This window comes from Cinclus cinclus, chromosome 8 (genome assembly GCF_963662255.1).
Source record: "Cinclus cinclus chromosome 8, bCinCin1.1, whole genome shotgun sequence".
Classification (NCBI taxonomy): domain Eukaryota; kingdom Metazoa; phylum Chordata; class Aves; order Passeriformes; family Cinclidae; genus Cinclus; species Cinclus cinclus.
The window spans coordinates 30,344,318-30,371,693 of record NC_085053.1 but is presented as its reverse complement, the minus strand read 5'-3'; the positions used below and the strand labels follow the sequence as shown (position 1 = coordinate 30,371,693).

The following is a 27,376-nucleotide window of genomic DNA, read 5'->3' as shown; positions in this document are numbered from 1 at the left end:
ACCAAGCAGCAGAGAGTCTGAAAAATAGAAATATAAAAATAAAAATATAAAAGCCAAACCCCAAGGCATTACAAGGACTGGCAAAAGAAGAGTTTGACCCTGTGGAAAGGAGGCTTTGCAGAGCTGGGTGCCAAGGGCTGCTCGGGCACTGCCCAGGGGAGAGCACGCCAAGGAAGATCCCACGGAAGGGTTTGGGATGGGATCAGTGGGAGGATCCTCAGGGAATGCCAGAGGCACTCAAAGGGCAGGGATGCAGGGATGAGGCTGCACGGGGGTTTAGCAGCACTCAGTCGTTGAGTAATTAACATTTCCAAAGTGATTTGATTTGGTTTGCTGTAATTAGAGCAATGCAAAGTCCAGACCTGAGACAGCTGCACCCGTCCTGTCATGGATTCACACCCAGGTAAAACCAGGTGTGGAACGGGACCTACCCAAAATTCTCTGTGGCTCAGGGAGACATTCCCATCCAACCCCTCTGCCCTCCCCAGCAGTGTGGGGCTGGGTGGGGCTGGGCTAGCAGATGCCTCCTGTGGCCACCACCAAGTTCCCAAACTGGCCACGACCCAAGCCAACAACCCCTGGGCTCTGTTCCCAGCTTTTCTGAGCACTCCTGGCAGGGTCAGGCTGTACTGGGGTGGCCCAGGGACCCCTCAGCTCTCAGGTGGGCTCATGGGGAGCTCCTGGATCCAGGGTGGGGTGGGGGAGCAGCACCATGAGGTGAGGGGAGCAGAGCGAGGCAGGCAGAGCTCCACGTGTCCACAGACACCTTAAAGCAACATCTGGAGAGCTGCTCGGGAAAAATAAACAGATTTTTATTTATAAGTTGTGTGGTTTGGTTTTTACGGCGTTTTGATGATGCACATAAATTATTGTTTTAAACCAGAGAACACAAAAAGTTCCAGGAGGAGGCAGTTGTTGCCTTTGATAATCTCTTTCCTGAGGAATTTGCTGTGTTTTGTTTTCAGCTGGAGGTTCCTTTTGCTGGCAACCAGAAATGCTGACAATTGCTTTTCATCTTTATTTGCGCCTGTAGTTCTAAGCTCAAAAAAGTTTATTACTATTTACAATGTTCACTGTTTAAAAAGACAAAATGCGCTTCCTGAAACAACTCCATGTGCAGGGGGTGAGGGGAAAGTCGCTCTTCTCTGGTGCCTGTGGCTGGCTCGTCATTTTGGAGGTTTATTCCTTTAGTTTGAGATCTCAAAGGCCACCTGAGCTCTGGGTTTGGGGGTGCAGCAGACAAGAGGTGCTGGCCCTGGGGTCACTGACAGGGGGTCCTCAGAGCCCCCCAGTGCTGGGGGCTCCTGTGCCTTTCCAGTGCTCAGGGATTGAATCCTGATGGATATTAAATCATGCTGATAGCTGTGGGCCGTGCTGGGTAACTGTCAGAAAGGCAGCCTGTCCCAGGGCTGGATTTCTCTCTCTTGGCGTCGCAGCCGTGTTTTCCCAGCGGACACACGGAGCAGGACCTGCAGTGTGGGATCATCTCCACTCCCCTTGCCAGGCACGGAGAGCAGCAGCAGCGTTGGGTGACCTGCCTGTCCAGATGCCAATGTCCATCTCACAATTCTTATTTTTCAGTTGCCCCCACAATTCAGGAACTTAAATCCAGCGGTGTGATGCTTGGAGGGAACGGCCTGATCCGGTGTGAAGGTGCAGGAGTGCCTGCCCCGGGCTTTGAGTGGTACAGAGGAGAGAGGAAGTAAGTAGCCACTGCTCGCCCACCCCTCGTGTGCCAGGGCTGCTGCCAGGCTGGGGCTGCCCCGGGAGCCGCCCCGTGGCTCCTGCTCTGACAGAGTGGAAATTGCAGCAGCCTTTGAAGGATGGCAGCCAGAAAAGCACTGGGGGAATCTACAGAAAGGATTTTTGTTTAATTTGTCCTCCTCACCTTTGGAAGCGAGGCTTTGTGTGAGTGGTGCCCTGGTGATGCTCTGTGGTCCCTGGGTCGGCACAGCTCTGCAGGTCAGGGCAGCCCCGAGCCCTAAATCCTGCCCCCGTGTTCTGGGTTTGTGTGCAGCCCGTGTGGGCCATGGGGGCTGTGGGACAGCAGCAGCAGCAGCTCTGCAGGGTCACCTTTATCCCAAAGGCAGCTCATTCAACAGGGAGGTGTCTTGCTTTGGAGCATTTGGGTTTGCAGCTCTTGGCTCGTGCAGGAGCTCGTTTCTCTTGGGTTCACACGCTGCTGCAGAAGCAGGTGGATGTTGTCCCCTGTAGCTGGGAAGCTTCGGGAATTTCCCAGCTTCCAAGTGCTGGGTTTTGCAGCTCCAACATCCCATTAAACCTGGGAGCTGGCAGGAGAATATTAATGACCCTTTTTCAGAGAAAGCCATCTGTCAGCTCCGTTCTCAGCTGCTCCCCCCTGCAGCACGAGCTGCTGTCCTCTCCTCTGTCTGCTGAGCCATTGCATCCCTCCGTACCCTGAAGCTTCTCTTAAGTTGATCTTTCCCCGTATGGGCCAGGAATATTTCTGCTCTGCTGGTGAAATCCACCTGCATGCCATTCCCATGGCTGCTCAGGTGGTGCTGTGCCCATCCCGGGGGCAGCTGCAGCACAGACACCAGCACCCTTTCTGTGGGAATATTTCAGAGCAGGTTTTGGCACTCTGGGTTCAATTAGCAGCTCCCAGCGTGCTGATCACCTTTCTGTTTATAACTCTGACCAAACCCCTCTGTGCTGAGCACACTCAGTGCCATGGCAGCAGCAGGAAAGCCAAGCAGAGCATTCCAGGACACCCCAGCTGTGCTGCTGCTCCTGCTCTGGTGGGAGCTCCACCTCAGCAGGGAAAGCTGTGTCCTGTTGGGTCCTGCTGCTCACATATCAGGTTAAATTGAATGCTCCACCCTTTCAGGAGTTGGGCTCTGATGATCCTTGGGGGTCCCTTCCAGCTCAGGGGATCCTGGGAGCTCTTGTTGGCTACAAAGGTGCTGGGGTGCTGAGTGAAGAGGAAAATACCCACAGGTTGGGGTTTTTTGGCTGATTTTTGATCCAGTGTCATCCCTCTGCCTCTGGATGATGGACAGGCAGCTCAGGGGGAGCCTTGGCCAGCTCAGGCACTGCTTTGCTGGGAAGGTTCAGCTCTCAGAGGGAGCTCACAGGAGCACCTCCATTACCCTGCAGATAATTTGCAGCCGTGTTCAGGGCTGAATTTCCACCCTGGGAGTGCACACCCAGCTGCCTTCTCTGCTAACACAGTAGAGGGGAGCTCATTTTTTCCAGATACTCTTGGACTGGGACTCCTCTTGTTTAGAGATCTGGATGGATTGTTCAATAAATTAGCAGTGGGAGTTAGCCCTGAAATCCTAACTGTGCGTGCAGTGTCTGAAACAAGGCTTTTGGGGGTGGAAACTGCATTGTTGTTACTGAGATTAATGAAAATCTAAACCCACCATTCCCAGACTCCAGGGATCACCTCATCATAAAATAACCATTAAAGCTAAACACAGAGGCAGTACCAGACTGCTCTGAGTTAAAGTTATTGCTCTTTGAGGCAGAGAGAGCTAATTCTGCCTAATCACTGCCTTCCCAGGAGTTCTGTTCAATAACTTCCCACAGGTGCTGGTGCACAGGATGGGGAGAGCTGGAGGAAATTTGGGGGAGAAGTTAATAAAAGCATCTTAGAATTGTCATAGAAACATCACATTGGGTTGGGTTGGAAGGGATCCTAAAGTTTATCCCATTCCAAGGCCCTGCCATGGGCAGGGACACCTTCCACTCCCCCAGGGTGCTCCGAGCCCTGTCCAGCCTGGCCTGGGGCACTGCCAGGGATCCAGGGGCACTTCCAGGGATGGTGTGTTAGAGATGTGAGTGGCTTCGAGGATTGCTGAGGGTTCCCTGTGGAGAGCAGAGTGCCTTCACTGTGCCAGCTCGGAGCCCACGTCTGCTCTCTGTGTTCTGGGCTTACAGCAACTACAACCCAGACATTCAACAGCCACAGGCAAGAAGCCCAAAAGCCACCCAAATCAAACATTGAAATATTAATTCCCTTTTCCTTCCCAAAGCAAACAAGACTTACATTTGAAATAACAAAGCTCATTATCACGGCTCCATCAGTTGTAACAGTGTGCAGGTATTATGGGATGGGAGCAGGGGCAGGGTTTGGGGCTGGCACTGCAGGGGGATGTGTGGGAGCCAGCCCTGCCATGAGGAGCTCGCTGTCCCCTTTGTAGGTGGCACAAAACAGGGGGGAAGGAACGGGCAGGGCAGCTGCACACCCCCCAGAATGCTGCTGCAGCCTGGGGGTCCCTGGGTGAGTGATAAATGATCAATGATCAATGGTAATTGATCAATGATAATTCTGTGCTCAGCCCTGAGCTCGCCCAGCAGCGCACGGAGCGATGAGTTCCCGAGGAAAAGCATCTGCTCCCTCTGGGCAGCTCCTGCTCTGGGAATTGGGTGTTTGTTGATTTGCATCTCTGCCCAGCCCCGTTTGCTGCAGAACTTCAGTCCTGAGCCCTGCGTGCCAGCCCCTTCCCAGCAGGGACACGAGGGAAGGGGAGGTGGGACAGTGGAGGGTGGCAGCTGAGCTGGCAGCCCTGGGGAAGGAAGGCAGCAGCTCACAGCAGGGAGACCCTCTCAGCTGTTTTGAGGCAGATGTCACCTGTGACAGAGCACGGTGACAGTGAGAATCCCAACATTCTGTTTTTTCTTAGAGGAGAAAAGGAAGCGAACCTTAGAGCTGAAATAGAGATGGTGCAGCTCAAACTCTGGTTTGGGCCAAAAGTGTGGAGCTGGCTTGGAAACAGCTCCAGGATCCCAGACTGGCTCGGGTTGGGTTGGACCTCAAATCCCACCCGGTGCCACCCCAGCCATGGCAGGGACACCTCCCACTGTCCCAGTGCTTCAATCCCAATGTCCAACCTGGCCTGGGACATTCCAGGGATCCAGGGGCAGCCACAGCTGCTCTGGGCACCCTGTGCATGGCAGCAGCACAGTGAAGAGTGCAGAATTCTTCTGGATTTTCTGCAGGAGAGGCAGGAAACAGAGGGGCAGCCATTGGTGGGTTTAGAGGGGAACATCCATGTGCAAAGGCTGAAGGGACAAATCTCTGCCTGGCATGGAAGTTTTCTCTTTCTAGACAAAAGATGAATCTTCCAGAGCAGCGTTCACCCCAAACCAGGCACTTTGATCCCATTTTTCTCTTTTCATGCCCATGGGATGTGGAATGTCCTCTCCCCAGCTCCGGGCTGGGGGAGCAGGGTCCTTTACAGAAACACAAACTGCCCAGGGAGGAGAAATCCCTGTGTGAGCAGCACCTGCAGGGACCTGCTGGGAAAAGAGGCCCTCACATAACAATGAGCAGTGTTCAGTCCACAACCTGCACAAGTGCAATTAATGACAGATTTGCCAAGGCTTTCAGACAGAACTGTAGAAGATGGCATTAATTCCCAGGATATATGATTATATCCTTCAATATTGCAGACAAAAATTGTATCCTTAATCCAAAACTCTGCTCCTTATGGGAAATAGAAGGAATTCTGAGTAATAACTGGAGCGAGTTTTTAATAACACACTTCCCCTTCTCGTCTCCTTGTTTGATCAGACGTGGTTTGCCTACGACAACATCATTAAAGCTGCTTCTGCTCTGTCCTGGTGCCCAGCAATGCTCCTGGCATGGCTCTGGGAGCAGTATCCAAACACCTGCATTTTTCCTTTGAATTTGGGGTGGGAAGCTCAGAGCTGGATGAAGAGAGTCCTGATTTGGCTTTTTCCTGTGCTTCATTACCTGCATCTGCCCAGGCTGCTTCCTCAGCAGCGCTGCTGGAGCATTTTGTCCCTAATTGCAAGGCTCATTTGCAGCTGTAGAGCCCCGCAAACGAAACCATGGTCACAATGCTGGCTCCTAATCCTCCCCTGCCACCAGCCAGAGCTGTGAAAGCACATGACAAGCTGAAAAAACCCTCTGGGAAAGACTCACCACCCCTATCTGCCCCAGGGAGGGAATTTCAATTCCCAGTTGGCTTTGCTGAGTTCAGAGTCTGAGTTCTGCATCCAGGAGTTTCTGTCCCTGCTCCTCTGGGCAGGGGGGCTGGGGGTGTTTCTTTTCTCTCAGCTGCAGGACAAGTCCCCCTCAGCACCCCCAGCCCCAGGGGAGCTCCACATCCTCTCCAAAGTGCCTGGAATTGTGCTGGCCACAGGCACTGACAGCTTGTAAAGAGCTCACGGCGCTCCCAGGGCTGGCTGTTGAACCAGGGAAGGAAAGAGAGCTATGAAAAAAATAAATAAATAAACCTTGGTTGTGGTATATGAGTTATAGACATTTTCTTTTTGCTTTCTAGACTGATCAATGGTCAACAAGGAATCACTATTAAAAATTATAGTACAAGATCCCTTCTTACTGTTACCAATGTGACAGAAGAGCACTTTGGCAACTATACTTGTGTCGCTGCCAACAAGCTAGGGACGACCAATGCCAGCCTGCCTCTCAACCGTAAGTAACGGGGACGTGTGGCACATGTTCAGGGTCAGTTCTTCCCACGCCCGTGGGCTCCACAGCCCAAGAGGAGCAGTGTGCTGGTTCCCTGCACACACCCTGGAAATGCCGTGGCGTTCACTCGGAGGGGCTGCACTGGTGGTGGCTGTCCCGTGCTGGGGCAGGATTTGGGTTCTGAGAGCTGTGGCACGTTCTGGGGGGCTCAGGGAGTTGTGGCTCTGCCAGAAATGCCAGCTGAGCCCACCCTGGAGTGGCATAATGTGCAAAAACACGGCTTCCTGCTCAGAGTGGCAACCACAGGGCCCTGAGGGGCCACCGCCAACAAGGGCCAGAGATTCTCCAGCACATTCCCAGGAATACCCTGAGCTGGAGACCTGGGATATGCCAGAGCTCTGTCCCAGCCCAGTCTATCAGTCCTTGGTGCAGGGAAGTGAAACCTCTTGGAAAAGACAATGAGCATCAAAAAACATCAGAGGTGAAGTGTTGGGTGCTCAGTGGGGAGGGTGCCCAGGATGGATCTCCCTAGAGACCCCAGGAGGTTTCCCAGGATGGATCTCCCTGGAGACCCCAGGAGGTTTCCCAGGATGGATCTCCCTGGAGACCCCAGGAGGGTGCCCAGGATGGATGTCCCTGGAGACCCCAGGAGGGTGCCCAGGATGGATGTCCCTGGAGACCCCAGGAGGGTGCCCAGGATGGTTCTCCCTGGAGACCCCAGGAGGGTGCCCAGGGTGGGTCTCCCAGATGATTTGGGAGGGATTTTTAGCTGTGCCTTGGTAGTTTCACTGCTGTTGGATATTCACCCTTCTGCTGGTGGATCCAAAGGTGCTCGTGGTGGATTACTGGCGCTGCTCTGTTCTGATGGTGATTAAAGAGACAAAACTCCTTGTGCACCCTACACATAAAGGAATTCCTCACTGAGTGGAAATGCAGTGTTGCTTAAATCCCACAATTATTGCCTTCCAGCCATGAAATCTCCTCCTGAACGTACTCCCCATAATGATGAGTGTTGTCAAGAGGTTCTAAATTCCTGCAGGAGAGAACAGGCAGAAAATAACAGGGAGCCTTTGCTGCCATTTATTTAATATTTGAGGGATCATTACCAAAGTGGGAATGATGTTACACTTACTTTAAATGGGAAATGCAAGTGAAAACAAAGGAATATTAAGCCAGAAGGAGCTGGAACTTGGTGTATTTGCAATTCAGAGCAGGTAAAAGGAAGGTCTGGCTTCATTTGAGCAGAGAAGAGCTGAATCTGTCTCTGAGCTGCTGCCAGGATTTTTTCCATCTTAAATCATGAGGTGCCTTGCAGCCACCCTTGAAAAGCACTTTGAGAGGCAGAGGTTGAAAATGTCATAGAAGTACCAAGTGCATTGGTACAAATCATAAAAATAGATGTTCTCCATCATGAAAGAGAGGGGATGTGGGAAGCAGGATGGTCTGGGAGAAAATATGGAAATCTGGGTCTGCTCCTGACCTCGGGAGGGAAATGGGGGATGTTGGCTCAGAGGTTTGACTCAAAGACCAAGCTGAAATATCTTATTTTATACTGTGATTGTTTTAATGCAGTCAAAACAAGGAGAGCTGTCCTAAAGGTGGTGATCTGGATTTCGGTTGGGAATGAGGATCATTTGGTGAAGATTTCCCTTTGCCTATAATTGACATTAATATTATCTAGTAGCATTATCCCTTTAAAAAAAAAAAGACACACACACAAAAAAAGCAACAACAGTTCTCAGGGTAGCAACTCGTTAAGTGCGGTCTCCTTAATCCTCCAGCGAGAATTTTCTCCTGTGAAACTCTTGCATTTCATTTTGTTGGCACCGAGGGGGGACCATATGTGCTGGTTCAGGTATGCGCAAGGGAGCTGCCAGCTCTGCCCAGCTGCAGCGCTCAAGAACCAAATGTGGGGTAAACTCAAGTTCCATTTGCTACTTGAGCAGTGTTAAAATAGAATTGCTGCCTTATTGCAGGGCGGGCTGCAGTCTGGAGCTGCCCTGGTGTGACAGCCTGAGGAGTGCAGTGGCCTCGTGATGGTGGTGATTTGGGAGCAACATTCGGGGGGAAACCCCTCGGGTGTGCAGGGACATGGGAGAGGGATCCCAAGCCCCCAGTGTGACCCTGTAATGTGACCGGGGGGGGGCTGTGAGATCTCCCCCGTTCCATGGGAAACCCCTCGGGTGTGCAGGGACATGGGAGGGGGATCCCAAACCCCCCAGCAGGAGCAGCTCAGCCCCCAGTGTGACCCCTGAGCACAGGACCCCCCTGCATGGCCACTGCCAGCTCCTTGGCCAGCATCCCTGGGGACTCAGTGGCCATTGGCTGCTCTCTGCTCTCAGGGTGGGCTTTTTAACAAAAACGGTGCAGCAGAGTTGGAAAACCTGTGGATTTTTCTTTGCATATCCCCACATAACAAACATAATGCACATAATGCACGTAATGTACATAATGTGCATAATGTAGATAATGTGGTGATGAACCTAAAGGACGCAGCAGCTGGGCACAGCTGGGCACCTTGCTCAGGGACAGAAACCCCAGGAGAGAAGGGAAAGGATTCTTTCCTTTACCGTGGAGAGGGCTCTGGCTCTCTGTAATCCATCAGGGAGCCACGAGGAGGGTGAAGGGATGTCAGGACAAGCTCCAGGCTGACCCTGTGTGCCTGGGACACGGAGGGAGCCAAGGACATGGTGGTTTCGTAGAGCTGCACAGGGTGAGGAGAATGAGGAGAACTTTCTGGGCTGTGGCTGCTCCCCAGGGCCAGGGGACAGAGCCCTGCTGCTGCTGAGAGCTGGGGACACCCCAGAGGTCACCCAGAGCCACTCCTGCCCTGGGGACAGGCCACTGGCTGGGGGTTGGGAACATTTATCCTGTCCCTGGCTGAAACCCCTGTGCTTAAGATCCAGAGATTAAATAAATTCAGAGCTGGAGAAGAGGAAGTCTGAGCCTGGCGGGGAAAACTCAGAGAAGCAGTGGTTCCAACAAATGAATAATCAATGGCAATTTGTTAATTATTCGTGGCTGGCTCCTCTGTATCCTCCAGTTGTGTTGATTTTGGTGGGGAAGTGTTTGAAGTGTGGGATCCCTGATTAAAGGCACCTTTCTTAAGAAAGCCTTGCCATCCTCAGGAAGCATCCTTGTCCTTTCCTAACAGCTACCAGAGAAACTGCTTTTTACATGGCTGGTTCCGTGATCAAGAGGTGTTCCTGGTGTCCAGGTTTATACAAAATCCTTGGACGCATTGCCAGTAGCTACAAAAAAATGTCAGTAATTGTGAAAAGCTGCCCAAGAGGTCAGGAGTGATATTTGGAAGGAGGAGGAGCTTTGTGGGAGGGGTGTGCTGGTATTTTCTGTGCTGGTTTCATCACACAAGGACTTCACTGAGCAAGCATCAGACTGTGCACTCCTGATAGTGCCACACGTTTGGGATCTTGTCTTTGACATTCCAGAGGCACCAGACCATGCCCCCAATCTCCATCTGCTGATTGCCTTGTGTGCTGGTTCCTACATGGAGATTCCTAATTAAACTCCTGTGTTAATATTCCCAATCCACCGGCTGTGCATCGGAAACGTAAATAAAGTGAATATTCTCCCCCAAATGTAAATGGGCTTGGTGTAAATGGCTCTCAGTGGTTCCTCAGTGGCACCAGGATCAGAAATGTAAATAAATGAATATTCTCCCCCAGATGTAAATGGCTCTCAGTGGTTCCTCAGTGGCACCAGGAGCTCGAGGGTCTCTGCAAAGAGGGAAGGGCCCTGCTGTGACCCCTCTGCTCAGCCAGGCCCAGGGCACCATCCCATGGCTATTCCTGGCTGTGCCAAGTCCTGGCAACCAGGACCAGACCTGAGGAGGCTCCAGAGACCTCCTGAGGCACAGACTCAATGGTCCTGGAGGTGTTTTCCATTCCTGAGGGAATTGAGAGGGTTGAGGGCACAGCCCTGCTGCTGCTCCCCACTCCTGGCAGGTTGGGGTGATCAGATCCCTGTGATGCAGAGAGCCTCCACACCATGGGCACTCCATAGTGCTGCTTCCTCCTCCCTTCGGAAGCTTTTCCTTGGGTTTTACCCAGGCTGGAGCCTGGGGCAAGAAGGGAGAACAGGGTTTGTCATGATAGTAGAGCAGGCTTTACTCAGTTCTTCACGCAGAAAAGCCAATCTTTAATGTCACAGCCCATTTCTATAGAGTTTTCAAGACCTCGTGCGTGACTTTAATTGGTTCATAACTTTCTTGCCGCTCGATTCTTTGGTTAGTAAATGGCATTTTACACGTCCATCAAATCTCTGTGTTTCTGGAGTGTTTATGTATCTTCTTCACCGATGCTCATGGGACAGATTTCTTGTTTATTACAGGTGTGAACGTTTCTCTTACCAGAATACATCGCTGTGCTCACTGACTTTCGTTCTTATGACTTTTTTCCCATGGGAAGTTAGAAGCTGTTAACTTAGCCGCAGTAGCAGGGTCTAAACTATATTTTATGAAATCCTTTATTTTATAATATCCCTACCTGTCTGCAGCAGGGTTCCTCAGGAAGGAGGAGAGCTGGGATGTGCCCTTGGATGTGGCTCTGGAGTGTGCCCTCTGCCAGCCCTGGCCCTGCATCTCCCGTGGGATTTCTGCCCTCCATCCTGGGCAGGCTCAGCAGGAATTTAATTAATTAACGCTGCCCTCTTCACAAAGTTCAGTGTCATCCTTAAACTCAGCAGTTTCGTTTTACTGACTGAGAAATCACATCTCAGTGCCTTTGGATCCGCGTCAGGCGTCTGCTCAGTTTTAGCTCGACAGCTTTGCCTGGCCCACCAAACCTGACATTTCTGCAGAGAAATGCGCTCTCCAGGGAAATTCCCTTTGTGTCCACAGTTTCTGCTGTTGTCCAATTACCTAAGAAAGATTTTTCTATTTTATCTCTCAAATGGTGGCCTGGAAAGCAAATCAAATTTCAATTTGCATAGTTCTGTCTCAGCCAGACAGGCCGGTCTGCACCAGAAAATATAATATAAAAAATTGTGTGTAGATATATATACATTTATAAACTTAAATGAAAATTCCTGTTCTCATTAGGAGCCTGCTGAAAGCCTTCTGCAGTCAGTCAGAGGACAGTTATTGATTTAATCAGGTTTAGATCCAGCCCAAGGTCTCCTGGAGCCATCCCTGTTCCTGCAGCTCGTTTTTCCTTCATCCCTGCCAGCCCTGCCCCTGGGTGCAGCCGCTGTCCTGAGCTCCTCCAGCCCTGCAGAGGAAACCTCTCCCTCCACCCGGAGGGGTAATGGTCAGGGATCCCATCTGAAATCCGCTCCAGGAAATTCCAAACCCTTTGTAAAGGGCTGGTCTCACATCTGGGCTGCTCCTGGCTCCTGCTCAGGGTGTGGGACACGCAGGCCGGGGGTCCTGGAGCCCCTTCCCAAAGCTGCAGGTCCCACCTGGGGGCTCAGCAGGTCCAGCCTCTGCCTCTTCCCTTAAACCTGAGGGGCTTTCTCTTTCTCCCCGTGCTCTGTCCTCACTGAGGCGTTTCTGACCCCAGTTCTCAGTTTTTATCCATGTCCAAGAGGTGCAGACAGCACTGGCTGCTCCAGGAGAGGAGAACCTGATCCAGCATGGCCAAGGCCCAGTGGAACTGGGACGGAGAACTCCTGCTCCCAGTGGAACTGGGACGGGAAACTCCTGCTCCCAATGGAACTGGGACGGGAAACTCCTGCTCCCAGTGGAACTGGGACGGGAAACTCCTGCTCCCAGTGGAACTGGGACGGAGAACTCCTGCTCCCAGTGGAACTGGGACGGGAAACTCCTGCTCCTAATGGAACTGGGACGGGAAACTCCTGCTCCCAGTGGAACTGGGACGGGAAACTCCTGCTCCCAGTGGAACTGGGACGGGAAACTCCTGCTCCCAGTGGAACTGGGACGGGAAACTCCTGCTCCCAGTGGAACTGGGACGGGAAACTCCTGCTCCCAGTGGAACTGGGACGGGAAACTCCTGTTCCCAATGGAACTGGGACGGAGAACTCCTGCTCCCAATGGAACTGGGACGGGAAACTCCTGCTCCCAATGGAACTGGGACGGGAAACTCCTGTTCCCAATGGATAACAGCTCTGAGAACTCCCAGCCATGCCCAGTGGGATTCCCAGACCAGGGAAACCCTCCCTGCTCTCCCATGTCCCTCTGGGGAAAGCAGCTGAGCCAAGGCAGAGCCTCCCTCCCAGGGCAGGGATGGGGGAGCCTCCAGAGCTCATTGCTGAGGCAGAGCTGGACTCACATATTCCCGGAGAATCAGATAAATGGCCAAATCCCCCATTGATGTCAGTCATAATAATTCTGTTAAGTGTTGGGATTGAGCTCCTTCCATATGGATGCCAACTGCTGCTCCAGGTAACAATTACCAAGAGTTATGAAGGAATTTTCTCTAAATCCATTTTCCAGCTTGAGCTTTATTATGAATTATATGACAATAAGTGACTGAGATGGGATGAGGCAGAAATAACCCGTTTGAGCTAGGCCAGGAACACAAGTTTCTTCTTGACATTTAGCAGAAATTTAAAGGATTGGGAGTGGAACAAGGAAAAATCAAACAAAAATCAAACAGAAGCCCAGGGGTCTTTTCTGTCCCTGCTGAGGTTGCCCCCATGCTCTGGTGTGTTCCCTTTGTGTTTTTAGGCACCAGTTTTGCAGTTACCCACAGCCCATGGGGTTCAGACTCCTCATCCACCTGCTTAAATCAGAGGGGTTGAAGCGTGGCCAGATCTTCATCTCAAGTCTCAGTTAATTATTGCAAAATCCAGGAATGTCCTGAGAGGGGATCAATGATCCAACTCGTGGCCCTGCACAGAAACCTCACAATCCCACCCTGTCCCTGAGAGTGTTGTCCAAATGATGATCAAAACATTCCAGGGCATCCATTTAATTTAGGATTTTATTAGGATTTAATTCCCTGCCTGTGGCCCCTCAGGAAGAGGAGCATCCCTGGTCAGAGCTCACTGGAACTCAAGTTTCTTCTCACAGAAGAAAGCCTCAAAGTAAATTTAAAAAAAAAAATTGAAAATCCAAAGAATACCTTGTGTAACAAATAGGATGGAGACAAGAAATACTAAAAATAGCACTATAAATAATGATGCAAATATATTTTACAGCTCAGCCTGGAACACAAAGTTCATCTTGGCCTCAAAACTTGGGGAGGAGTGAGGGAGGAGGCTCCAAAAGGGGAGATAGGAAACAGAGGATGGAACAATCCCCAAGTGGAGGGATTAAAGACAATTCCTGTCTATCCTGGGCAGGAAAAACGGGTTATTGGAATATTGGCCAGCCTGGGGAAGATGCGTTAGGATTTCTTCTCGTATCACAGGCCCAGGAGAGAATCACTTACCCTGAGCAGTGAGGAATTTTAAGCCCAATGCAAAGCACTTCTGCTTTAGAAGGTTATTAAGTGCAGAACTTATTTTCATATCAAGTTGTTGAGCAAAGCTCAGGGGGCTTTACAAAGGAATTAGATATTGATCAAGGATATCCTGAGTTTTCAGAGAGATCAGAAAATAGATTTTAAACCCAAGACTTTGGTATTTAAGCAAATAATCTAACAGGCTGGAAAATGCCAAAACTGAAATAATTTCCCAGTTAAATTCTGGGTTAATTGACAAAAGCGTTTGCTTAAAACCAAACATTTACCTGCAAAGTTGGTGTGCTCCTGTCGAGTCAAGAGTCTGTAATTTAGAGATTACAGAGAAATGGTGATTCCACAGCTCTGCTGCACCTTCCTGGAGCTGCTGTGAGCTCCTGAGGGTCTGCACACTCAGCAAGCTGAAGGAAGAGAGAGGAAGGGGAAAAAATAAATCTTTTTTTTTTTTTTTTTGGCTGCAAGAAAGCTAAAAATAACTTCAGAGGCTTAAAAACAGGAGGTTTTCAGTGAGCCCACACTACAAGCACTAATTAACCTCCGTGCTGAACCACAGAAGTAACAAAATGCTGAGGTGCCTCAACAAGCCTCAAAAACCGAGAGCTCAATTACTGCTACCCTTAATTCCACCTCCAGCTTTCTATGTGGAGATTTGGGCTGGATTTACAATAATAAATTGAGCACAAAAGCTTTCTCTTCTCTTCCAAGCCTTGGGTGGGACGCGCTGGCATCAGAGGCTTTGATTTGTGATATCAGAACTATTCACAGAAAAAGCCTAGAATGAATTTTTCAGAAACTTCCTTCCCCCCCCCCCCCACATATCTAAAATAACAAAGCTGATTTTTTTACTTTTAAATGCCCTGCTGTGAAGCACCTGCAGCAATAACTTGAATTTCACTGTGGGGAAAGGCGCTGTTCCTGTAGAAACCATTTCTTATACACTGCCCTGATATTCAGATTTTTAGGCTTGGCAATACTTAGATTTACTAATTTTATTCAAAAAATAAAGCACAAACATGAGAACTGGATGATTTAATTCTGTTAATTTATTCAGATAAATTGCGTTCCAAGGGAAAGAAGAGAAACTTTCAATTGCTGGGGATGTGAGGAAGAAAGGAGCAAATCTCACGGAGTGACTGCACCCTATCAGATGCAGCAGCTCTAATTTAGGCAATAAATGGTCCAGCTTTCATCAGCCCTTCTTCCAGGGTGCTGCCAGGACGTCAGGAAATGCCTGCAGGAACGGGAATCGGAGTCACGATCAAATGTGGCTTATCTCAATCAAAGAGGACATAAATGTTTGGGGATTGGGGGTTTTTTTTGTTGCTGTTTTGTTTATTTTGTTTTTTTTTTTTTGCTGGGCGAGACGGTGGTTTTTTGGTTTATTTTTGGTTTGGTTCTTCTTGGGGTTTTGGGGGGGGGGTTTGTTTGGTTTTTTTTTTGTTTTTGTTGTTGTTGTTTTTAGTTTTTTTTCTTGTTGGGTTGGTGTTTTTTTAAATGTCATTTTACAGCCAGAGGTAGTTCTGTGCATTTCTTCAGCTCCTTCATCAAGGTAATTCAATTTATTCCTCTTAATCGAGTGCTGAGTTTAACAAAGCGGCTCCTGCTAAGATCAGAGCAGAATGTTGTGGAAACGATGTCTGGTTCCAAAAAGTACTTTTGAAAGTGGTTTTTGCAGATTTTCACCATGCCTGGCTGTGCAGGCAGGGGCTGCTCAGCCCTGCTCTGTTTTGCAGGACACATCTGGAGCCAGGGAAGGCAGCCGTGCTTCCCTGGGCTCACCTGGCACTGCAATAATTCACACCTGGGCTCACCCTGCGCTCCTCTCTCCTCCCTCTGCCTTGCAGCATTTACTGCTCTCACAAAATTCGGAGTCAAGTCTTGAATCCCAGGATGGGTAAAGGTGGAAAGGACCACAGTGTCCCAATGGTTCTGGAATATCCCCAGAGAGGAGAATTCCACAGCCTCTCTGCAAAATTTGTTCAGGGCTGGGCACTGCCCAGGGCAGAAGTTCTGCCTCCTGTGCAGGGAAATTCCTGGGATCAATCCCTGCTCATTCTCCTGGTGCCTCTGCTGAGCCCCGGGAGCAGAGCCTGGGCCCTGCTCTGACACTCCCTGCACACAGAGACACCCAGGGGCACCCAGGGACGCCCAGGGCTCAGCCCCTCTCAGCTGGGGCTCCTCTCCAGGCTGAGCAGCCCCAGCTCCGTCAGCCATTCCTGGGCATGGAGATGCTCCAGCCCTTGCTCAGCTCCAGGAGCTCCTGTCCCTGCTGTGCTGAGGATCCAGAGCTGGACACAGCACTCCAGAGGCGCCTCCAGGGCTGGGCACAGGGCAGGATAATCTACTCCTTCTTAAACTCTAACTCCATCTTAATTAATCTCCTTTCACACAAATTGTAGTCATTTCATGAATCTCATCATGACATGGGCACATCTCCTGTGTAATTTATAGAGATTGTAATGATTCATTTGATAGGCATTGTCTGTGGGTTTCGGCTCGTCAGGGATCAGCAGAGCTATAATTACACAGTAATTACTAAATAAGTTATTCACAAATTGCTGTGCCAGTGAAAGCAAATAGCAGAGCAGTTGAAGAGTTCTGAGCACGTGTGGGAACCGTGCGAGGGCTGAGGGGATGGGGGCACCCCTGAGCGTGGTGGGAATGCAGCGATGGTGAGGGAGAGCGTGCTGGGAGATGGCTCTGCCTGGGAAGAGGTGTCCACGTCTGCATTCCGTGTCTGTATTCCGTGTGTGCATTCCATGTCTGTATCCCATGTCTGTATTCAATACCTGTATTCCATGTCTATATCCCATGTCTGTATCCCATGTCTGTATTCCATGTCTGTATCCCATACCTGTATCCCATACCTGTATCCCATACCTGTATCCCATGCCATTATTCCAGAGCTGCAGCTCCCTTTCACCCAGGGAACCCTCCGGGACCTGCTGGGGTCAGAAATCTGAGTTTTCCCCTGGTCAGGGGAGCATCTCCCTGGGCTACCCAAGGCACAAGGAGCCAAATCCCACAGGGACCATCCATTGGGGCACAAATGGATCACAAATGGGTCACAAACCCCGGGATTTTGGCTACCTGAGGTTCATGTGACCCTCCCCAGTCAGATCCCCATGTGTGAACTGCTCCCGTGTACCTCAGGCAGATTCCTCTGGTTCCTTCCTCTGGTTTTCTGGGAAATGCAGTGATGAGTTCCCACTGACAGAAGGCAGGGATGGATGGGATGCTGGGAACTGGGAATGGTTCCTTGGGAGGGTGCGAGGCCCTGGCACAGGGTGCCCAGAGCAGCCCTGGATCCCTGGCAGTGCCCAAGGCCAGGTTGGACACTGGGGTTGGAGCAGCCTGGGACAGTGGGAGGTGTCCCTGCCGTGGATGGGGTGGGAATGGGATGGGATTTCAGATCCCTCCCAGCCCAGCGTGGGACTGTGGGAGCTGCTGGGTCACTGCTGCAGCTGGGACTTGTCCTGAGCCCTGTGTTCCCCTGGCACAGGGAGCTCCCAGCGCTGCCCTGGATCAGTGACAGACAATCCCTGGTGCCCCAGGACCTGCCCCCTCACAGGTGTCCCCTGCTCCATCTCCTGCGTGCGTTTCGCTGTGGTTCTTTTCTCAGAAATACAACAACAGTTGTGCGGATCTAAAGAGTGACCTCTGAGAACAGGAATATCATTACTGGGAGTCAGAGCAGTGCTAATCATATGTTTCTGAGCAGGAAAATGCTAACACATTTCCAGGTCTGCATTATTCATGAGCTTCCATTTATCCATATGAATGAAAGACTGAGCTCAAAGGACACAGCCAACTTTGTCACTTTTTCTTCATTTTGTTATGGTCTCAACAGCTGTAAAAATCATTAAAGCAGCAGTTTTCCCTGGAAGAATGTGAAATGGGGAATGAGCACTAGTGAGCAAATATTGTTCATCCTTTAGAACACGGTAGCTTGAATAGCTAAATCAAAGGGTTGTCTTTCATGAACTTTTGGTGATGTTGACGTATCCCATGTATGAGATTCAGTGTGTTTCTGTCTTTGCTTCACCTGCTTTGTCACCCAGGCACAGAGAGCACACAGGTGACACAGCACCACCACTGGGGCAGGCTCAGGATACCTTCCAGGGATCTCTGCCCCTGTGGAGTGCTGTGCTCAGAGCACCAGGGTCAGCTGTCCTCAACTAAAATGCTCTTTCTTCTCTTCCATGAGCAAAGGCATTCCTCCTCCTCCACTCATTTAAGTTAAAAACATTGTTTTATTTTCATCTTGGAATAGGACTGGGAGGGCCCTCAGAGCCCATCCCATCCCATGGATCCCATTGATCCCATTGATCCCATTGATCCCATTGATCCCATCCCATCCCATCCCACCCCTGCCATTCCAGGGACCCCTCCCACTGTCCCAGGCACTCCCAGCCCTGTGCAGCCTGGCCTGGGACACCCCAGGGATCCAGGGCATCCCCATCCAAGGCTCTGTGTTTATTCCATTGCTGGTCCCCAGGTGCAGATGGCTCATCCCTGAGTTTTGGGGTGCCCTTTGCAGCCAGAACCTGTGGGATGCTTCCCCAGATGGGGAATCACAACATTTGAGCTGAAATGGCACCGCTGGGGTGCAGCAGGTTGGGAAAGGCTCCCAACCCTTCCCTTGGCTGCTGGTGGTGAATCCATGGATTTCCCATGGATTTTGGCACCCAGGGCACTGGGGTCTCGGAGGGGCTGGGCTGCTCCAGGGGTGCAGGGAATGTCAGAAATCACATCCCCAAGGGCGCTTTCCTGACCCTCATTGCAGGAAAACCCCTGCAAACCATGTGGAATATTTCATAAACACAGCTCCTCCACAGATTGATTGTGCTTTTTATTGCTTTTTATTTTTGATAACGCTCAAAAGTGCCTTGTAGCCAGCTCCGGAGTGTGGGGAGAACTTCTCTGGGGTTTGGATATCAAACAAAGCCATTGCCCCTTGCTCTCCCAGCCCCAGGAATCCCTGGCTGCTCCGGTTTGGGTTTTTCTCTGAGTTTTGCTGGGCAGGAGCCTCTCCAGGCACACCTCGGTGCTGAGGCCCCTTCTCAAGGATCTCACTGCTCACAGTTATTTCTCAAATCTGATAAAATCCGTGATTAATTCAGGAGATTTTTTTTTTCTTCCTGTACTGCACTTTTTCATTTTTAATGGTTTAGTGCTGTAAATACTGATGCAGACCTGCCCTCCCATTTGTGGGTACATTTTGGTGATACTCAAAAAGTGCCCTGCAAATGAATGGCTGCTTTTGCCAGCATCCATTTGCTGAGGGCAAACTTCCCTGATTTATTCATTTATTCAAAATACAGGCAGTCCTGCAAAAGGTAAAGCCTTGAGCATACACCAGTGTCTTATAGATGTGAAATTGTTGTGAGAGTGAGGACGGAAAATGCATATTTTTACTGCCAAGGAAACCAAATGCGTGGCCTTTAATTAAAATATTATTTTCAATGTTTTTAATTAAAATATAAATTTGTCTGTTGCTGGTTCACACACACATAACACCACCCCTTGCATTTAAATTAAATTAAGTTGAATTAAACTAAATTAAATTATTTTTTCACACTATAAAATCGTTCATCCTACATAAAACATGATGGAACATATTAAAATATAAATAAATAAATAAGCTTTTAGTAGACTGGGGCATTAAAACGATGTGTTTAGCATCTTTCGCTGCCTTTCCATAATTCCATCTGAATTTAAGTCAAATTTGAAATTCATCCCATTGTGCTGCCAGCTGAGAACAAGTCTGGGACTCGGGGCTGGAATCCACAAACCTGGAGGCCCTTAAAAATTACCTTCTGTTGGACTTCTTTTACATCAGGGCACAAAAAGGTGCCAATAATGTGATTTTCTACAGCCTTAAAAATATTTGAATATTTCTTGAGAAACCTCTGCTATCAAGCCAAACAATCAGCTGGAGGTGGAGAGCTGCTGCGGGATGGAGTGAGAAAACTCCCTGGCAATTTCAGGCCTCAAACTTCAAGTTCACAATTATTATTTTTTTAATGTCTCACTGGCGTAGAGCTATTAAATATTTATCATCCTGTAATAAAAGAATAAACCATTTAAATAAAATAAACCATTACGAGGCAATTAAGGTGTAATAACTCAAACCTGCAGAAAAGCTCTAATTGTAATTGCAAAATATTAAGGGTGAGAGAAAGACACAGAATAAATTAAGGTCACGTCTCTGCCCCATGCACTCACAGTTTCCATCCAAAAGATTTATTATGGAGTGTTTTTCCATTTTTCGTGGTACTCAAAGAGGCTCTGGCTTCCCTAGGCTTAAAGACCTTGATTTCACAATAAATCATTAATCTTTAACAAAGCTGATGAAGCCTGGGGGAGATTAGCTTAAATAAACCCAGTTAATTATCAAAGGTCATAAATGGAAGCAGTTATGAGCATTTTTTAATTAACTAATGAGTTGGTATTTAGCTGCCAGTTGTGTTTTGGTCCAGTTATTGATTCCTCCAAGTCAAAATATCAAAGTCAAACAATTGTACTGATGCAGATGGAAATGGAAGAAGCTTTTTGTGTTCTCCAGCTGGGAAATGCTCTCCTTAGGACAATCCCAAAATCCTGGGCATCCCTGAAAGCTCTTGGAGCTCTGTCATGTTTGGGAATGCTCCCGTTCCCTGGGGAGCCTGGGCAGTGCCCAGCACCCTCTGGGACAAGAGCCATTCCCAAAATCCAGCCTAAACCTCCACGACAAATCCCTGAGCAGCGACAGAGACCAAGGTCACGTGTGAGGGGCTGCAGAAAGCAGTGACACATTCCAGAGCTTCTGTTCCTTGGAAAACAGGCTGCATTTTCTGCCCCTGAAACAGTGAAGAACACTGAGAATTCGTTATAGCCTTGCTTTTTATTCCTCAAACCAGGAACTAGGCGTGGCTTTACTCACAATGAAGCACGTTTTTTAATTTTAAAAACCTAGCATTCCACTAACAACAATTTGGTTTTGGGCCAGATGCAGAGTGATAGAATGAGGTCCCATTGTGACAAAAAATGGGATTCACAGCTTCACCTCCAGAGCTGGTCCAGGGATGGACTGGTGCTGAGCTCTGGAGAACTGAGCAGAACATGGGCACTGTGGTGGATGGAATGGGAGGGTGCTGGAAATCCCATGGGGATGGAGGCTGGACTGAGTTCAAGGAATAAAGCCAGGATTTGTTAAAAACCCTCCCAAGGATTCACCTTGGGCAGTGCAAGAGCCCGGCTGGGGTTACACCCAAGGTGGACCCTGGGTCAGGAGTTCTCACACTTTTATCAGTTCTGATCCATTTCCACATTGGGTTCACTGTCCAATCCCAGCTCCAGCTCTGCAGTCCCACCCTCCCAGATTCTCTCCTCCCTTTGGGTTTTTTTTTGCACTTTTTGGGGTGAAGCTGCAGCGGTGTCCTTGGCTGTGGGGCTGGGAAAGGATTGGTTTGTGTGACTGAGCTGTGAGGAGAGCTTGGAACACTTTGTGTGGAGTTCAGAGTCACACAGCAGTGCACTGCAGAATCTGGAAATACAAAACTAAAACCTAAGGCACCATTTGGGAGCAGGGGCTCTCCTCTCCTGGCTGCAGGCATGGGCTGAAATCACTCTCAGATCTTTTGCTGAGCTCTCCGTGGTCTCCTGGGGATGAAAAGCTGGGCTTTGCTCTGGAGAGCCTGGATCCCTCCTGCTGCAGGCTGCTCCCCCGGGTAATCCCTGCCCAAATTCATCTTTGTGTGGAGCTGGGCTTCATTTCAGGAGCTCCGAGGAGGAGCAGCCTGAGCACAGCCAGGCTGGAGAGGAATCCCCCCTGGATTCCTGAAGGAATCTGCCCTGAGTTTGTTCCCCTTGCTGGGGCAAACAAGGGCTGATGAATCGCTGCCCCCTGAGCACATACAAGGAGATTTGCTGGGCAAATAATTACAAGTAATTGGCCTCTGGTGAACTAAGAGTCAGGGTTTATTTACTTGCTTGTTTTTACCTGCCTGTATCCTCTAATAGCAGCTCCCAGCTCATATTTTTCCTCAGCCTTGGATGTCAGGAAGCTGCAGCTGTGGGTCCTGCCCTCCTCCAACTCGTCTGTAATTCTCAGTCCCGCTGTCCTCCTCTGCCCAGGAATTTACTGCTGTTTTGACAATTTTATGTGCAAACATATTTAAATCCCTCTGACCTCAGCCTCCTGAGCTGATTGAATTTTGCTTTAACTTTGGTCTGGCAATTTCCATTTCCATGTTTTTATGCAGAACACGGGGGTTTCAGCTTGTGATAAAATGGAGACAGAAATAAGTTTGGGTCCACGCTGAATTTCTCTGTGAGCAGAGGGGCTCTCGTTTCCCTCTTGTTTATCCCTTCACTGTGTGGTTTAGTGGACACAGAGGTGGTTAGCTTGGACTTGGAGCTCTCTTCCAGCCTTAATGATTCTGCAGTCTCTGGGGTCAGGGATTGCCTTCCCTCAGGTTTGTGTCGGTTCCTTTCTGAGCTGCTCTGGCTTTCCCAGACAGGTTTTTTTTTTTGTTTTGTTTTTTTTTTTTTTTTTTAGCCAATTCCTTTTGTTCCCTGTAATTTGTCTCCTTGTGCTGGGGAGCCTTTCATGGGGTGGTTTCCCATTTCGATAAGAGGTTTTCTCTGCCAGCTCTTTTCTGCCTGGGATCAGAGAGGAATTTCTAGATACAATCTCTGTGCTTTTGGTAAAAGGCAGAGACAAACGTCCTTGACATTCAACCTCACCTCCTTGGCCCAGCTATCTTCAGTACTTGTATTCTCCAGAGGTTTCCCTTTTGAGGATCGGAGCTGCAGCTACAAATCCGTGGGGTTTATTCTCCCTCTCCATTTAAACCCACTCAGCTGCTGCCTCTCCGGGTTATTTACAGCCTTAGATCTGACTCAACACCCCCAACCAAAACTGATTTTAAGGAGCACATCAGGCTTTACTTCTTTCCACGACAACGTGCTAGGGATTCCTGCGGGCTCCCTTCCCCTTCTCCACAGAGCTGGGCTGCCACACCAGAACCTGCCAGAGCATTTCCCTGCTGCACCAGGGCAGGTTGAGTTTGGACAGCAGTGAAAACTCCTTCCTCCAGGCCAGGAGCCAGTCAGGGCTTGGGGCACTGGTGTATTTAGAGCTGGGCACAAACCCCAGGTCTCCAGTTGTGCCAGTATCCCTACGCCCAGGACATTCCTGGGTTTACGGTTTTGAACCCAGCCTGACTTAAGCTCTGCTTTAAGCTGGGTTTGAGCTGGGTTTGGCAGTGCTGGCTGCCCAGAGGAGGTGGCTCTGCAGGGCACACAGCCCCGGCTCTGCCAGGGGCACACCAGGAGCTGCCGGGCACTCGCTGCTCTTCCTCTGCTTTGGGAAACAAGGCTCGAGGAGAATCCCCCAGTGCAGGCACAGAAATGGCACAGAAAGCCGTGGCTTTCCATTAGACTTGCAGATTCTGTTTCCACAAGCACCCCTGGAAATCTGAGCAGCCCTGATACTGCAGGATGGGGGTCCCAGGGAAGTGCAGCACTGGCAGTGCCACTCCTGCCCACGCATCCCTGCCTCCCTGTCTTCCTGAGGAGTCATTAATAAATTTTAATTTGAATGAACCAGCCTAGCGTGCTCCTGCAAAACCAGCTGGTTTTGTTTTCTCTCCATAGACCTGAACATTTTCATGAATAAAGATTTGAAAAGAGTTTTAGAACTCGAAACTAGAAATAGATCCGTCTCTCCAATGCCTTGATCTAATAATGTATTAAAAAAAATGAGATTTTTTGCAGGAATAATACATGAAATCACCGCCTTTGCTTCCAGCCTCGATGCTGCCAGGATTCTGTGACTTTATGCTACCTTAAGCACCTATAATTAAGTTTCGATGCGATGTTTCCCTGGGAGACACCATCCCAGCACCATCCCTGCTGCTTTGGGGAGGGTGTTTTGCTTTTTAATGAAACATTGTACTCACTGAGTGTGTTAATTTGCCTGATTGTTGGAAAAAATGGTGTTCATCCACAGCAAGAGGAACTTTTTCCTTTCCTAGGAAGCCACAGTCACGAGGATCGACTCCTAAATTCCCAAGAAAAAGATGCTGTTAACTTAAGGTAGCCAGAAAAATAACTTTTGTCATCATTGCACAACAATTTGAGCCAGGTTGAGAATTATCCATGAGGAGCAGGCTGTGATTGCTCAGAACATGAAGGTTTGGGTGAAGTCAAGGAGCACTAAATCAAATTATTGTCACGCTTGCAAAACTACCATTGAAATACAAAATCAAGGAAATCTTGATAGGATTTTGTTTTCTCTGAGTCTCTTGTTTGACCCCAATTCCTGTTTCTCCTGCTGAAGTCAGAGTTGCTCCATGCACGGACATGACCCCCTTGCTCAGGGGAACATTTTGGGGTAGAAACATTTGCTGTGGTGAGTTTCCCTTTTCCCTCGTGTTCAGCTTCCTTCTCCTCATGCTGAGTTTCCCCTTTTCCCTCATGTTGAATTTCCCTTTTCCCTCGTGTTGAGTTTCCCTTTTCCTTGTGGCGTTTCCCTTTTCCCTCATGTTGAGTTTCCTTTTTCCCTCTTGTTGAATTTCCTTTATCCTCATACTGAATTCCCCTTTTCCCTGGTGTTGAATTCCCTTTTCCCTGGTGTTGAGCTCCATCATCTCCCCTTGGCTGGACAATCCCTGCTGTCCCTGCAGCCACCCCAGAGGGGTTCAGGTTCCAGCCAGGCTCTCCCTGTGCCCCTGCCTGAGAAAGCAGATTTGGGGTTTTCAGCAGATTTGGGGTTTTCAGCAGATTCAGGGTTTCCAGCAGATTTGGGGTTTTCAGCAGGGCCATCCAAACCCCACTAATGCATCCTTGTGGCTCCTTCCCCCTTTCCCAACCCACACCGATGTTACCAAGTCCTCAGTTCCTTAAAACTTAGGGATCACTGAAATCAATTTGTTGTCTCACGTATTTCTGCATTTCTGGGTAATTTTGCTTTGTATCTGTTCAATATTTGGGAGGGGAGAAGTCCTGTTTGTGCCTTGGCCAGCTGAGCAGAGCTTTGAAGCACAAAGCAGCCCCCAGAGGATCCTCCCCATCCTTCCTCTTCCTCACTGGAGGCAGCTGCACATCCCTGGGATGCTCCTGCATGGAGAGCAGCCCCAGCTGAAGCTCTGGCTCCCCAGTGCCCATGGTGGGAAGTGATGTGGGGTGTCAGGGACAGAGCCAGGAGTCCACAGCACTCGCACTGCTCCTGCTCCTGCACAGGATGGGAAACCTCAGCACCTGAAACCCTTTTTTATGCTGAGGGTGTCACCAACTTCAGGCATTTTAATGCCAATTAAAAGTGTAACACAGCTCAAATTCCATTTTGCTTTTAAAACGTGATTTGGGTTCATCAGCACCCACAGTGTGTTGAGTAATTGGTTTTAAGGCTGGAAACATTCATCTGCATTAGCAGAAGTTTAGTGGTTGGGTAAAGAAACTTCATAAGTTTTTATCTGGGAAAATATCTGTCTGCTATTTCTCTTGCACTGGTGTTTGCACAGAATTAACCTGAAAAGCAATTGTAGGTGGAAAAAAACCCCTCAGAATTGGCCAGGAGCTGGTGTGTGCTCAGCCATTCCCTGCACACCCCTGCTTGTCAACTCACTGCCCTTTTTTTTTTCATTAGTTTCTTGTTATAGTCAAGATATGGTCAATGATCTTTTGAGCTCGGTAATTTTGTTAAACCTTTTTTATGAGGAGCACTGAATTGCTGCATTGAGATGGGAGCTTGCTTCTGTGCAAGATTAATTGGGACCGGTATTTCATTTCGCATACACTATTCAAAGCTAATAAAAAGGCACAGAATAATGAATTCTAAAGTCAAATTATAATGAAAAGCCACAGGTGATTGTTTCATTAGGCTGGATGCAGGAGAACTGTGTCTTCTCTTAACTTTGCCTGTTTGTATTGGTTGCCCTGGGGGAAGTAAACAACTTCCAAATGGGTTTGATGTTTCTGAGAAATGTTTTCTTCTGGAAAAACTTCAATAATTAAAAAGATGTGCCTTCTTAAAAGTTCACCCAAGCACAAAAACTATTACTTTAAAACATTCTTTGTTCAAAATTGTCGTCTTGACTGATATCCATGGGAGGAAATTGCCTTCAATGAAGTGAACAAAACCCTTCCCTGAGCCAGGTTTTACCTCCCCAGAAAAAAACTTTGGAGCAGGAGAACTCCAGGGTCAAAAAGGTTGTCCTGGTGGGAGAGTGATGGTGCTGATGGTGTGCACACACTGCACATCAGGGGAGGGGTGAGGTGTGCACACACTGCACATCAGGGCAGGGGTGAGGTGTGCACACTCTGCACATCAGGGCACTGGTGATGGTGTGCACACACTGCACATCAGGACAGGGGTGAGGTGTGCACACACTGCACATCAGGGCAGAGGTGATGGTGTGCACACTCTGCACATCAGGGCAGGGGTGAGGTGTGCACACTCTGCACATCAGGGCACTGGTGATGGTGTGCACACTCTGCACATCAGGGCAGAGGTGATGGTGTGCACACTCTGCACATCAGGGCAGGGGTGATGGTGTGCACACTCTGCACATCAGGACAGGGGTGAGGTGTGCACACACTGCACATCAGGGCAGGGGTGAGGTGTGCACACTCTGCACATCAGGGTAGGGGTGATGGTGTGCACACTCTGCACATCAGGGTAGGGGTGATGGTGTGCACACACTGCACATCAGGACAGGGGTGATGGTGTGCACACTCTGCACATCAGGGCAGAGGTGATGGTGTGCACACACTGCACATCAGGACAGGGGTGAGGTGTGCACACTCTGCACATCAGGGTAGGGGTGATGGTGTGCACACTCTGCACATCAGGGCAGGGGTGAGGTGTGCACACTCTGCACATCAGGACAGGGGTGAGGTGTGCACACTCTGCACATCAGGGCAGGGGTGAGGTGTGCACACTCTGCACATCAGGGCAGAGGTGATGGTGTGCACACTCTGCACATCAGGGCAGGGGTGAGGTGTGCACACTCTGCACATCAGGGCACTGGTGATGGTGTGCACACTCTGCACATCAGGGCAGGGGTGAGGTGTGCACACTCTGCACATCAGGGCAGAGGTGAGGTGTGCACACACTGCACATCAGGGGAGGGGTGAGGTGTGCACACTCTGCACATCAGGGCACTGGTGATGGTGTGCACACTCTGCACATCAGGACAGGGGTGAGGTGTGCACACTCTGCACATCAGGGGAGGGGTGAGGTGTGCACACACTGCACATCAGGGCAGGGGTGAGGTGTGCACACACTGCACATCAGGGCACTGGTGATGGTGTGCACACTCTGCACATCAGGGCAGGGGTGGCTGCAGCTCCAGCACTGAGCTCTGTCCCAGTCCCCTCGAGGTTAAACTGTGCTGTCTCTTGCATGTCTGTTTTGCTGTCTCATTCTGTTCTTGTCTTCCATGTGTGATTAACTCCCAAATGTTCTCTTTTTTTTTTTTTCTTTTTTTTTTCCCTTTTTGTAGAAATTATTGAGCCTACTACCTCTAGTGGTGTCTCGAGCCCAGGTCAGTATCCCCCACAGGAGGGTCCCATTGCCATC

At 49.6% G+C, this 27,376-nt stretch overlaps 1 protein-coding gene across 1 annotated transcript in view; it reads left to right on the top strand.

The window, feature by feature from the left end:
• NEGR1 (neuronal growth regulator 1) overlaps positions 1-27,376 on the top strand; it is a 167,813-nt gene that overhangs the window by 118,953 nt on the left and 21,484 nt on the right. The window contains exons 5-7 of the mRNA XM_062497957.1: positions 1,582-1,702; positions 6,276-6,427; positions 27,300-27,341. Coding sequence (XP_062353941.1) covers positions 1,582-1,702; positions 6,276-6,427; positions 27,300-27,341 — 315 coding nt within the window. The remainder of the gene's footprint in view (positions 1-1,581; positions 1,703-6,275; positions 6,428-27,299; positions 27,342-27,376) is intronic.